The 15140-nt window shown below is 35.4% G+C and overlaps 1 protein-coding gene across 3 annotated transcripts in view; it reads left to right on the top strand.

Moving 5' to 3' along the window:
- Positions 1–15140, top strand: part of LOC108297228 (calcium-dependent secretion activator 2) — a 212998-nt gene that overhangs the window by 75026 nt on the left and 122832 nt on the right. For 2 of the 3 annotated variants that reach the window (XM_017519940.2, XM_017519938.2), the window contains one exon: positions 2820–2943. In XM_017519940.2, the coding sequence (XP_017375429.1) occupies positions 2820–2943 (124 nt within the window). Of the gene's footprint in view, positions 1–2819; positions 2944–4893; positions 4915–15140 lie in introns of all 3 variants that reach the window. The other variant, XM_017519928.2, reaches the window with a different exon arrangement.

Genomic DNA, 15140 nt, shown 5'->3' with positions numbered 1-15140 from the left:
TATTACAGCATCTTTTTGGTAGTATTCATTTTTTCTACCTCTTTATTTCCCTCATGAAATACTCTTTTTTCTTGCTTTTTGGACTTCACAGTTGTCTTTCATTGTCCTCCAACTTTATTTGTACTTCTAGTACCTGTCATAGTCCTCATGCCAACAAGTTTATCATTTACCATTCACAAACATATCATTTCTTTCATCAGCATTCATCACAGAATTTCTTTCTATTACTCCAATGTGTGTGTTACCTTGAATGAATTCACACATTATAGAAATCTCCAAAATATTTCTCCCCTCCAAAATAACCAGCAGACAAGATTTTAAATCCAGGTGAAAAAGTTATTTTTTAAAGAATATATATTCTCTGTTTCTATTTTTATCACAATTGAAGTTTCAAAGAGCAGTATTTTTTTATCTGCCTATAAATTTATTAGTATACTTGTTAGATGCTAACAGTTAAATAATGTCGTCAACTCCTGTTTCTTACCAGAATTAAAACAAATTTCTAGACTCATCTGTAGCTCATAATTTGATTATCATGATCCTGATTTATTGACTTCTAGCACTTGCTCTTGTCCACTTTCTGCCGAATTAATTTTAGATACGATATTGTTTATTAGCATCTCTATTAAAAAGCAAAGAGAGAAGACATTATTCAAATATTACATCTCCATTTCAGTGATTTAAGAACTTGGGAGATGAGGGCTAGGACTGATGATTAAAATGAGATCTTAGGATTACAGATTTATTTTATTTTTATATCCCTGTCTTATCCCTGATTATTGTGCATTGTGTGATGGAAATATGATTGTAGTAATTATGTTTTATTAGAATTTTTATAATGAAAGCTGCACATAACTCAGATTTTTCAAAGTATTTCTGTCATCCTATTCATTAAGGTATTATAGATAAAATAAAATATTTAAGTATTGCTTTATTTTTTGGAACAACATCCCATCGTGGGTACCTATTACAGCTTCTCTGTGTCCTGGTTTCCATGGCAGAGCCTCCTTTCTCCCCCCAGCAGGGAAGACTTAGTAATAGCAGAGATGCCCTCGTGCCCTGCATTGACAGGTGGCAAGATGAACAGGGACCTTTATTCCAGTTATAGTCACTAATCACATCTCCTGCTGAATTGAGACAGAAAGGTTAAGGACCATTCCTTCATTTTTATGTCTCTTTACTCACTGACATAGAAAAGTAAAACAAAATATGCATGTGAATTCTTGAAACCTATGATACCTTGGAAGAACAAGGGAGGCAGCCTAAAATCAAGGTTGGCATTTCCCTTTTTACATTTGCTAGCCCTTTACCTGTACTTTGCCAGAAAGTAAGTTTCTGGTTCCCGGATTATATGAAATTTTACCTGGGAGACATATGCATTCTAATTTTAACAACCATTTTTATTATGTAAATTTTGTCACCATGGGAAGTATAACAGTAACGTTCCTGGTTCTATATATGAAACAAACTTAATCTTAAAGTTTAGGAATAATCGCATTTAATGGTGCATGTATGTTTTTTACTATGCACAGAAGAATTTTTCTGGCTGCAAAGCCTAATGTGCAGTTTTAATTAAAGTGCTAAATATTTGTCAGAATAATTGAATTTTATAGAGAAAGAATTTTTTTAATGATAAAGCTTGCTATTTTCAAAAAAGAAAATCTTGCCTAACAAAATATTTAAAATATTGTAAATCAGTAGCCTTTAAAAAATGTTGTCAAAGGTCACTGATATTTAGATGATTGAATAAGTCAGGGATGATAACATCCTTAGTGCTGAGACTGAGTTAAAGCAGAATGAAATAATACAGCATGAAATGGATGTTTTCATGTTCTTTCACTATTCCTTACAGTATAAAAGACATGGAGCACCTACAAAAGCATTGTCTTCTCTAGATTAACATTCTGCAATATATTTTGTAATATGAATAAAAGCAAAGGAAGAAAAAATAAATATGCAGAAAATAGTTTTACTAATAGTGTAATTAAAACTTAATGTGAGCAGTTTTATTACTATGAAGGTTTTGAAGAAAATTATGAGTTAATGTAACAATGTTTATAAATACATTTTGAATCCTGGACATAATTGTATTTTCCCCTTGCCCAGTAATGAAACTTAAAAAAAAAAAAAAAAAAAGTCTGAAAACACATGTTAGGGTCCCAACAGAGAATAATCAGTTTTTTCAAAACCATAAAGTTTTTGTGTAATTTAACATTCAATACTCCATCAGCATTTATTTCACTAAAGCAAAGAGGGTTTCTCCTCCCTCTTTGATAGCCTGCTATGGTATTTTCAGCAAATCACAGTCATTTAAGTTTAGTGAGATTAGAGGTCTTGATTTTTTTTTTCAGAGTCCAAAGATTATGCTTATTCTTAATAGAGTTTTTGTTACTGTTCTTGAATATATTGCTCAAAAGATTCAAGGCTTTTAAATTAGGGATGTCCAAAACAAACTTTATTTTTTGTTTCAAAAATGTAATCTTGATCTGAAACAGCTGCTCTAATGGTGTCGTGGGTCCCTAGAAGAAAAGTGACAGTCACACTGAATGATGACCTGGTCTAGGGGAGGTTTTGATATGCATAAATTAGGCTTAGGAGGAGCTAAGGTTGGAGCATTACATCCCCAGTTGTGAAGTGCAGTGCAGACCCATTACTCCCCACCACTATACTTAGGACCCCTCTCCCCTTCCTAGTAATAGTCAGATTGAGGACAATTTGTGTAATTTGTCTTTAGTATTTATTTTATGCAACACCTATCTTCTTTCTTTTGTCTGTCTGTCTGTCTGCCCCCCTCACCCTTTTACTTCCTCTCTCGGTAGGTTTTAATGAAAGATATTGCCACTCCCATACCAGCAGAAGAGGTGAAGAAAGTGGTCAGAAAATGTCTCGAGAAAGCTGCCTTGATCAATTACACTAGACTCACAGAATATGCCAAAATAGAAGGTCAGTGCAGTGAGCAATTGTGGAAGTGGCAGTGAGAGCCAACAATGCCTATTAACTGAATTTTCTATGAGAAGTCCTTTCCTTTCCTGAACAATCCTGTGCCATGGCAAAGGGAAATGTCTCATTAAAATCTCAGCTGGTGAACTGAAGAGCTTTTTCCTATTCATTGCTTTAATATGCCTCCTGGGACTCTGCTTGAATGAAAGACCCAGGATTCGTGCTTAAGTTGTCCTTTGTTCTTATTTTGAGTTTTCAAAAAACCAAAAGGTGTTTTCATGGGTTGTATTTTTTGGCATTACTGTAAGTATGTCTAACATTTAAACTATAGGCATCAGATTTTTTCCCGATCAGTAACAGAATAGTATTATGTAATTTTATTTTCTCTTCTGCAGTATCACTCAAAAAGGAAGAAACTTGTTGATTATTGTGAGGGCTAAAAAACTCATAGAACTTCCTTCAGGTTTTTAATTGCTTGCATTGTATTGATGCATTTGAAAGATTAGATCTCTTGAGAAAACTGTGCTTTTTGTTTTTCTTTCTTCAGGCTTTATTCATTAAGAATACTGATTTTTTTAAAATGTTTAGAAATAAATAGATTGGATTTGTGGCAAAGTCACAAAATCAGCTTTTATACAACAGTTTTATTTAACAACATTAATTTATATTATTAAAGGTAACAGAAAGGCCTCAAATTTTGTGCTCAAATTATCATAAAACTGGCTTACATAATAATACATGAAGGATTAACTAGTATAGGGAAAAAATTCTGCAGTTAATGTTAAATACTTATCTGAAAATAAAAGCAAGTCATCCTTTACAAAATTTTAGTAACTTTTGATATAAAATGATACTTAAGGAATCATAAATTTATGAAGTAGTTGATATTAGGATAGTTTTACCAAAATTCAGGTAGGGAAAAATATTGATAATTGTTTGTGTTATTATTCCTTTCTTCTCTCCAAATATGGTCAAGCTTTCTAACAAGCATATGATAACCAACCTCCTGAGTGATTAACAAAAAAGCCATCTCATCGCTATAGCAACCAATATTATATCGCAAGAGTAACAACATGAAACCTCCTTAGTTACCAGTTTAACTTCATTAATTATGATATCATGTTGTGTTAAAGCAAGAGCAACGTACATTCGATCATTCGGGGAAAGTGGAAGATAAACATATTGAGTTTCAGTCTTAAATACTTATTCAAATAATTTTCATGTTTTCGGAGTATTGAGTATTCTGATACAGATTGGAAGGGATGATGTTAAAATAGACATATTAAAGCCTTTCAAATATGGCAAAGAGAAAAGTTGTGGGAACTTAAATAAACACTATATTGTTTTATGTAAATGTTATGTACCCTACCCAAAAAAAACCTATAAGAATCATTTTGCTCTTAACTGAGTTAATATTTTTGTCTATTACCTTGTCCAAGGATACAGAAAAGATATATGCAGTATACTTTATCTTTGTATTTTATAGCCACAGAATTCATTTTAAGTGAATAGAAAACCTTTTTTTATTTGTACACATAAAAACGAGCTCGTGTTAGAGAAAAGCCTATGGTAGAGCCCAAAAAGACAGTGAGCAGGAAATTCTCCTACCTATTTTCTTTTCTGAAGTCACTTCTCTCATATCTCTGGTCTAACGGAAAAATATTCTGGAAAATGGACCCTAGCAACCCACTCAGGTAGGAATGCTGAGCAGTCTTCTCTAAAAAACAGCAACAACAAAATGCTTACACATTAGGTGAGAAAAACTTCTATGCTTTTTCATTATCTCCCTCTCCCTCTACTTTTTCTTTAAAAAAAAGGTATTTTTGTTTTATTCTCAGGACCAGACCAAGAACCAAATCAAACTTAAGTTAGAAAGAAAATGGCCTATTACATTATATGAGCAACAAGGGTAGAGTTTGCTTTTCTCCTAAATTCTCTTTTCTTATGTTTTAGGCCCAGCAGAAAAGGAAACAGGTAATTAATATTTTTGCATGCACAAGGCATTATTTCTCATGTGGTGGTGTGATATTTTTTAAAGCACTTTGTTGAAATATGATTGACAAGCTAGCTGTACGTATTTAATGTACACAACTTGATGAGTTTGGAGGTAAATAACTGTGAAATGATCATTGTAATCTATACCAGAAACCTGTTCATCACCTACAGAAGTTTCCTCCTGCCTTCTTTATTTATTGTTATTAATATTTTATGATAAAAATATTTAACATAAGAGCTACCCTCTTGCAATTTCTTAAAGTGTACTATATTGTTAACTATCAGCATTCTGCTGTGTAGTAGGTCCCTAGGACTTATTTATCTTGTATAAGTGAGACTTTGTGTCCTATGAATAATACCACTTCATGTTCCCTTCTCCCAGCCCTTGGTAGTCACTGTTCTACTCTCTGCTTCTATGAGTTTGACTCTTTTAGGTTCCTCATATAAACGGTATCATATATTATATACTGTGACTGGCTTATTTTACTACTAAGCCAGAAATTCCTTCTTTCCTAAGGCTGATAAGAAGTTCTAGTGTGTGTGTGTGTGTGTGTGTGTGTGTGTGTGTGTGTGTGTGTGTGTGTACATACTGCATTTTCTTCTTGCATTCATCTCAATGAACATTTAGATTGCTTTCATGTCTTGCTTATTGTGAATAATGCTGCAATGAACATGAGAGAGCAGATATCTCTTTGAGATCCTGATTTCAATTTTTTTGGATGTATATAAGGGATTACGGAATCCTTTGGAGTTCCATATTTTATTTTTTCAGAAACCTCCATTATTTTCCATAGTGGCTGCACCTAATTATATTTCCACCAATAGTATACAAGGGTTCTTTTTTCTCTACATCCTTGCCAGTACTTGCTATTTCTTCTTTTGTTTTTGTTTTAAATAATAGTCATCCTAACAGGTGTGAGATTATATCTCATTGTGGTTTTGATTTGCATTTCCCTGAAGATTAGTGATGTTGAGCACCTTTTCATGTACTTGTTGGCCATTTGTATGTCTTTTGAGCAATGTCTATTCAGTTTCTTTTTTTCATTTTTAAGTTGGGCTGTTTGGGTTTCTGCTATTGAGTTATAGGAGTTACTTAGATAGTCCGGATATTAACCCTTTCTAAAATGTAGAGTGTGCAAATATTTCCTCCCAGTCTGTAGATTGTCTTTTTATTTTGTTGCTTCTATTGCTGTTGGTGGTGTGATGTTTTGTCACTGATGAATAGCTCACTTTTTCTCAGGGCTTCTATTAGATCAGTTTGATTAGGAATACTGAAAATGCTTTGATTTTATCAGAACTGTTGCTAGTGCCTTGTAGGGAAAGTATAGGCCATTTATCTCTAAAAGTTCAGCAATATTTTTTATATAAATTTAAAGCAAAAAAAACCCTGAGGCTATATGAATGGTATGCATTATGTTTTAAGCATATCCACTAATCTTATTTGGAAGCTGTCACTGATATTTGAAGGGCTCTTACAACAAGAAAAGAGGACCATCTTCCTTTATCACTCTTGAAAATAACAGAATAAAAAGCATAAATGCTATTAAATAAGAAGTAAGCAGTTATTAACTTTGAAAGTTGTTAATCGCAGGAATGAACAGAGGTTATGAAACCCCGTGAGGAAATTGCTAGGAAAGAGTTCACTGAGTTTCTGAAATTTTTAATGTTCTATTATTTTTTCTTGCACCCCTTATCACAATTATTAATTTAACTAGACCTGCCTGTTATTATCTGTTTCTCCTCTCTATCCTCTCTTCAGCCCTGTGCAGGCAGGGTCCTTACTGACTTGTTCACTGTTGTATTTTTGGCACCTACCACTGTGCCTGCTGACACAAAGTAGGCACTCTGGACTTCGGAGAGAGGTAGGAGATTAGCTAGTTCCATCTGAAAACAATAGAACGAGAGACAAGTGATAAAACTTTCAAATCCTAGCATTCTAATTTTCATCAAATTTTGTGTGCAATGTTATAAGCAAGTTTACTTGGATTGTTTTTAACTGAAGTCTTCCATTAAGGGCTCTATTTCTTTTCTTTTCTTTTCTTTTCTTTTTTTTCCTACCTTTTTCAATATTTGACCCTAGAAAGTGACAGGAACAAAACACTCAGAGCCACAAAGAGGAGAAAGAACATACCTACAATGATTGCTAAGTGCACTTTACAGAAAAATGAATTAGAAAAAAATATGGGACTGATTATCCCCTCTTATGACAGTACATTGTAATAGCAGTAGTCCCATGCTCTTGAGCAAACTTTTTCAGAACCTCTTAAGGCATTTTATCCCCCACATTCCTGTTGCAAAAACAGCTTTCATCCTAGTTTACACACAAGAAATTTAGGGTTGTTCACGGCTTTCTCACTGCCATGGAGTAAATAACTCAGCCAGCTGGAACTGGACTTAGGTAATCCCTAACCTGCAGAAGCTATGCTTCTTCTCCTGGGAGATATGAAAGGGTCAGAGTATGCCTTCTTGAAGCCTGAGGCAGAGGCACTGTGTAGAGTTGCGTGACCTCCTTAAAAAAAACAGGAGGGAGTTGTCCCCTGTGTACCTTGCTTCCATCAGACAGAAATCTTCTCCTCGTAGTGACTTAGCAGTCCATACCACTGGTCAACCGTACAGGTCGGCAACTCCAGGAAAAATACTTTTATTGAAATTAAATGCTTGTTTAGAAAAGAGAAAAATCAGTCAGGCACAGTGGCTCACACGTGTAATTCCAGCACTTTGGAAAGCCAAGGCGGGTGGATCACCTGAGGTCAGGGGTTCCAGACCAGACTGACCAACATGGTGAAATCCTGTCTCTACTGAAAATACAAAATTAACTGGGAGTAGGGCTACATGCCTCCAATCCTAACTACTTGGGAACCTGAGGCAGGAGAATCGCTTGAACCTGGGAGGCAGAAGTTGCAGTGAGCCGAGATCATGCCATTGCATTCCAGCCTGGACAACAAGAGCGAATCTCCATCTCAAAAAAAAAAAAAAGAAAAAGAAAAAAATCAATGTAAATTTATGTAATTTAAATTGATTGAAGGAAAATCTAATCTTAATTTATGAATGTTCTGAAGTAACAGAAGAGGAGGTTTTTAGAAATGTTGTTATATTCCAGGGTGGGCAGGGTGGCTCATACCTTTGATCTCAGAATTTTGAGAGGCTGAGGCAGGAGGATCACTTGAGCCCAGGAGTTCAAGACCAGCTTGGGAAACATGAGAGACTGAGGCAGGATAATCACTTGAGCCCAGGAGTTCAAGACCAGCTTGGGAAACATAGTGAGACCTGATCTACATACACACACACACACACACACACACACACACACACACACTCACACACACAGAGTCTCTCTCAATATTATCGATCTCACTGCAGCTTCCTGCCTCAGCCTCCTGAGTAACTAGGACTATAGGTATGTGGTACTGTCAAGATCTCCTGCTTGAACTCAGGAGTTTAAGGCTGCAGTGAGCCGTGATAATGCGGCTGCACTCCAGCTTGGGTGACAGAATAAGACCCTATCTCAAAAAAAAAGTTATATTACGTTATTAGCATTTGGTAGCAAGTTAACCTAGCAGGGTTACCTTGTAAGTGTTCTTGGTGGGAAGATGCTTTTAAAAGTGAGTAAGAATGAAAACATCCATTGCATGTGAAAAAACTCAAATGGCTTGATAATACTTTAACACAGCAGTTTCTTGAGCATTCTAATAATTTTCCTTAGTTTATACCCTCTAGAAAAGAGTTAAGCTCTACCCAAAATTTATCATTATTTTGTCATCTACTGACTGCCTGTGTGTCCCAGAGGTTTTCTTTTTTTTTGAGACAGAATCTCACCTTGTTGCCCAGGCTGGAGTGCAGTGGCATGATCTCGACTCACTGAAGCTTCTGCCTCCCAGGTTCAAGTGATTGTCCTGGCTTAGCTTTCCAAGTAGCGGTGATTACAGGCGTCTATCACCATGCACAGCTAATATTTTTGTATTTATAGTAGGGATGAGGTTTCACCATGTTGGCCAGGCAGACCTCAGGTGATCCACCTGCCTCAGCCTCCAAAAGTGCTGGGATTACAAGTGTGAGCCACTGCACCCGACCTGTCCCAGAGGCTTTCTATTTATACTGCTTCATTTATTCCTTAAATAGCTCTACAAAATACGTATTTTGTGGAGAGGTCACTGAGACTTTTGAAAAAAAAAAAAGCATTAACCTGTACAAGATCTTGCTGTTGCCATTAAAACTGAACAGACATGAGATTCATACTCATGTCTCTCAGATACCAGAGCCCTCTTCACATTCTTTTCACTGGCTGCCATGCCTCCAAGACTGATTCAAAGTATTGGCATTTTATGATAAACACCTCAGCTGCATCACAAAAGCCAAGGATTAATATTAATAAAAGCCACTCTTTCTAAAAATAATCATAATTATTTAGTAAAAAGAGAAAATGCTTACGTACCAGGCACTACTTTTTTTTAATACTTGAAGTTCTGGGGTACATGTGCAGAATGTGCAGGCTGGTTACATAGGTATACACGTACTATGGTGGTTTACTGCTTCCTTTACCCCATCATCTATATTAGGTATTCCTCCCAATGCTGTCACTCCCCTATCCCACCATCCCCTGCCATCCCTTCCCTAGTCTCCCAACCCCGAATAGGCCCTGGTATGTGATATTCCCTCCCTATGTCCATGTGTTCTCATTGTTCAACACGCAGTTATGATTGAGAACATGCAGTGTTTGGTTTTCTGTTGTATCAGGTTGCTGAGAATGATGGTTTCCAACTTTATCCATGTTCCTGCAAAGGGCATAAAATCATCTTTTTTTATGGCTGCATAGTATTCCATGGTGTATATGTGCCACATTTTCTTTATCTAGCCTGTCTTTGATGGGCATTTGGGTTGGTTCCAAGTCTTTGCTATTGTGAACAGTGTTGCAGTAAACATACATGTGCATGTGTCTTTATAATAGAATGATTTGTAATCCTTTGGGTACATACTCATTAATGGGATTGTTGGGTTAAATGGTATTTCTATTTCTAGATCCTTAAGGAAGTGCCACACTGTTGTCCACAATGGTTTAACTAATTTACAATCCTATCAACAGTGTAAAAGTGTTCCTGTTTCTCCACATCCTCTCCATCATCTGTTGTCTCCAGATTTTTTAATGATTGCCATTCAAACTGGCGTGAGATGGTATCTCAATTTGGTTTTGATTTGCATTTCTCTAATGACCAGTGATGATGAGCTTTTTTTCATATGTTTGTTGGCTGCATAAATGTCTTCTTTTGAGAAGTGTCTGTTCATATCCTTTGCCCACTTTTTGATGGGGTTGCTTGTTTTTTTCTTGTAAATGTGTTTAAATTCTTTGTAGATTCTGAATATTAGCCCTTTGGCAGATGGGTAGATTGCAAAAATTTTTTCCTATTCCGTTGGTTGCCGATTCACTCTAGTGATAGTTTCTTTTGCTGTGCAGAAGCTGTTTAGTTTAATTAGATCTCATTTGTCAATTTCTGCTTTTGTTGCCTTTGCTTTTGGTGTTTTAGTCATGAAGTCCTTGGCCATGACTATGTCCTGAATGGTATTGCCTAGGTTTTCTTCTAGGGTTTTTATGGTGTTAGGTCTTATGTTTAAATCTTTAATCCATCTGGAGTTAATTTTTGTATAAGGTGTAAGGAAAGGATCCAGTTTCAGCTTTCTGCATATGACTAGCCAGTTTTCTCAACACCATTTATTAAATAGGGAATCCTTTCCCCATTGCTTGTTTTTTTCAGGTTTGTCAAATATCAGATCGTTATAGATGTGTGGTGTTATTTCTGAGGCCTCTGTTCTGTTCCATTGTATCAGGCACTATTCTGAGCACTTTATATGTAATGTATCAACTCATTTACTCCCCACCTCCCCACCAAGGAGTCTGCTCGGTCACCCAGGCTGGAGTGCAGTGGCACGATCTTGGCTCACTACAACCTCTGCCTCCTGGGTTCAAGTGATTCTCCTGCCTCCTTCTTGAGTAGCTAGGATTGCAGGTGCCTGCCACCAGGCCCAGCTAATTTTTGTATTTTCAGTAGAGATGGGGTTTCATCATGTTGGCCAGGCTGGTCTCAAATTACTGACATCTTGATCCGCCCAACTCTGACTCCCAAAGTGCTGGGATTACAGGCAATTCATTTACTTCTTAAGACAATACTTTGCAACAAATGTATCATTATTATTACTCCTTTTTTAGAAAACTGAACCAGAGAGGTTATATAGTGTGTCTACACTCCCATAGCTAGTAAGTGGGAGATCAGAGCCGGCTATCTGTCTATTGATCTCTTTTTACATGCCCCACCCTTGATGAGCTTGTCTAGTTAAATTTGCACTCGAATAAAATCTTTTTGTTTATTTTTCCCCACACACTGTACAATGTCAGGTGTCCAAAGTGATTACAATTTGCAAAACTTACCCCCCCAGCCCAGAAGATTTCTCTCCCTTTCCTGCTTTATTTTCTTCCACAGCCTTTTATTATAATCTAACACAATGTATAGTGCATTCATCCCACTTTGTTGTCCTAGAATGTTAGTTCCAGGAGGACAGAATATTTTGCATTTTAACAACTTCTTATCCACAGTTGGATACCAAGAGATGTGCCCGGCACAAATTTGGTACTCAGTAAATATTTACTGGATAAACAAATAAATTTATGGTACAAAATTTTAATCAGGCTACTTATAGCAGAAAGAACATATGTAAACTAGCCAGCTGGCTTGCAAAAGGTCATTCAAACCAATTACTGAATAATTAAAATTTAGGGCAAAAACCAGCCACTAAAATAACAGGATTGGAAAAAATTAAGCTGTAATTTCATGCCCTTATCATGGCAGGGAGAAGTGGAGAAGCCCTAATGCTGGATCAGAGAAGCCAGAGGTTGTAAATAGCAGTTGCATTAACAATGCCCAATAATCTAGCCTGATTTGATTGATTTTGTAATCCAGTGTGCTGGTTATTTGTGACTCATAGGTCTCTTCCATCATCATAGTTTTTTCCGTTGAGAATTCTTCCAATTCTCCATTGGCAGCACAAATTTGCAGAATAAAAGGATTTTAAAATTTTATAATGGGATAAATAAAGAACTTTGATCTGAGTATCTTCTTTCTTTCTTTGGAATTATTTGTATGTTTCATAGAAACAGTTAAACTGGACATTTCTAGAAAGCAGCTCTTATTAATCTTGGGGTTATAAAATGATACCATTTCATTGAATTGCCTTTTTTGTGCTAAGAAATCTTTGACTTACACTGTTAAAAAATCAACTAGTTTTTTCCTTTAATTTTATCAGTAACCGTACTAGCTATGTAATAGTGAGATCTTTATTTTATTTATAATCTAGCTTTCAAAGATGACACTAAAACATCACGTTCCTAATTGTTTTTTAATCACGTGCCTTGTTGATGCAAGTTAGATATTATTTTAAAAGAATAATCAATTTGTTCTTTAGTTCAAAGATTTTCTTACAGACAAGAGCGCAGTCATACATCTGATAACAGTCCCTGCTGTTTCCTGAAAATTATATAGCATATTGTGATTTAAGATTAAAAAAAGGGGAGACTGCTCCTTGGGACTTGCCTGGACCTGAGATCTTTTGCATAGATTTGGTACCTAGGCTTATGGTGAACCCAGAAATGTGGAGGTACCCTCAACAAAAGGTAGCATGGAAGGAATAAGCAAAATCTTTGGCAGTAAGGATTTTTCTTGGCCCTCCAGTTGCCAGGTTCCCAGGTTTAACGACCATGATCTTATTTTCAGAGCCTCAACTGAATGGGGTAGAGATACTTTCCCAGAGGCCCGTAGTGCCTACTCTCTTTGAGAGGAGAAATTGTACTGTGGCGGTCTTACGTCATTAGGATGTGTATTTCTGCTGGGTGGTGTTTTAATTTAACACTCCATTGTCACATGATAGCAACAAATAATAAAATCTGTTCTGCTTAGGAATGTTTGTGTCTAGAGGCCACGTGTTTATAAAAAGCTACACAATTGGTGAAAAAGTTAGTGATGAATAATTTTTACTAATATTTCTAAGATGATATAACAATTTTCTCTCATAAGAGTTTTATGTGGTTCCTTATGAAGTTAATTTGAATTTTGAGTATCATCTGTCTCTATGAACTGCAGTTTCTAAAACCTAAATAACTGACCTCAAATTTCATGTTTCTGTAGGCAGTAACAATAGCAAAAGGTAATTTGTATCTTAAACCGAATCCTCACCCTAAAAAGAATTGAATAGATAATTAAAGAATTTCCATTCAGACTTTTGGACAGTGTGGCTTGGATAATGAGAACTTGGCCTGAAAGTAAAACCTCTATGACCATTTCTGCGTCTAAGTCACCTGCTAATTAAGGACAAATTGATAGATACAAATTGTTTGCTTTAAAACAAAGAGAATGACCTATTGTCTTTTTCTTTAGAATATTTAGGAAATTATAAATTTGTTCAACTTTTTAGTTTATAATGCAATATATGTATAAATTGTAAAAACTTATTGGTTGAGCTATACTGATCTAGTATTCATGATCACCTGGATCACCTGGATAGAGTTTATATGTGTGTGTGTGTGTGTGTGTGTGTGTGTGTGTGTGTGTATATATATATATATATATATCACAAAAGTAACTTTCAATTTGATATATATATAACACACAGTTTATATACATATATATATATACATATATGTGCATGATTTTTCAACTTTGTTATTGGAAAATATTGGTTTTCTGAGCTATCTGTGTTCATAATTTTTCAATTTTATATATTATTTGGGAAATATTGTTTTTCTGTGTTATCGTCCCAGTGTTAGCAAGTATTATATAATATCAAAAATATCATCACTTTTAATATCACCCTTATCAAAGTATTGAGAAGCTATCAAGTTTATAACAGATACAAGTTTTCTAAAATTCTCACTTTCCTTGAAGACTCTAATAGCATTGTGGTAACAAACACTGGTTTTTTTTTTTTCTTAAAGTGACATGTTTATTCATTTTCTTTCAGAAAATGTCTGCCAAATATCCAACTCTGAATAACTATATGTTGTCAGTACTCTTTTCAACCAAAAATGATTCTGTAAGTGGGGGGAGTGGGGAGGGAAGCAGTCAGTTTAGTCCTGGATGCAAATAGTCACACAAATACTTTTCCTTGAGACAGTCATTCACTGTACTTCAATATGCAAAAGTGCGTTAGACAAACTTCCCATTTTGTCACACATACTATTTAAAAATGTATATGTAAGGGCAGAGATTTAATCAAAATAATAATCTTCACTGTTTCATTAAGAACAGCTTTAAGTGATACTTTCTTTTCCTTTTACTGTAGTGCATGGTAATAAAGAATACAATGACAGTTATAATTTACAACCACCGCCTTGATTCATGCGAAGACAACAGTGATAGTTACATGCCATTGCTTTTGCACCATTAGTGTAAATGTCAACGGGGTTTAAAAGACAAAAACATTTAGTATTATCTATGAAAGTAATTTTGATCTTTCAGATCCCTGAAAGGTCTTAGTTGGTCTGCCGAGTAGTCCATTGGCCACACACTGAGAACCATTGCTCCATTCCATCAATCAACTAGCTGAAAGATATTAACCAAAATGAGATGAGTTTCACAGCAACAAACAAACTGTAAGGTATCCAGTATTTAGCTTTGACAAAAACAAGCAAAACTTTATAGACCTCTATGAAGAAAAACTCACAAGTCGTAGAAAGTAATCTAGATAGAGGTAGAGCTATTCCATGACCTAGGAGGGATGCCTTAATGATATAAGATATAAATTATTCCCCCAAATTAACCTATAAATTCATTCCAGTATCTATGAAAATCAAGTTTTTTAAAGAACTTGATAAATTTACTTTAAAATTTAAATATAGTATACTAAGTCAACTTAGAAAAAAAAAAAGTGTTAGAGACATGTTTTACCAGATCTAAGACAAGGTAAAAAGCCATCACCAAAGCCCATGATCCAGCCCACAGAATAGAAACATACAGTCAGATCCATGTATAAATGAGAGCCTGATATACTTCATCTGTAGCAAATGTGGACACAAATCAGTGGTAAAAGGTGTTTGGGAGGTGTTATTTGAAAGATGGGCTTATTTAATGGATACAGATGAACTCGATAGAAACCTGGTCTCCAGAGAGATTATAGATCTAAATGCAAAGAAGAAAATACCACTATAAATTTAGTATTTCTCTTTA

The sequence above is a fragment of the Cebus imitator genome, unplaced genomic scaffold (assembly GCF_001604975.1).
Source record: "Cebus imitator isolate Cc_AM_T3 unplaced genomic scaffold, Cebus_imitator-1.0 Scaffold781, whole genome shotgun sequence".
NCBI lineage: Eukaryota > Metazoa > Chordata > Mammalia > Primates > Cebidae > Cebus > Cebus imitator.
The sequence above is the reverse complement of the archived record's forward strand: the minus strand, read 5'-3'. Positions and strand labels throughout refer to the sequence as shown.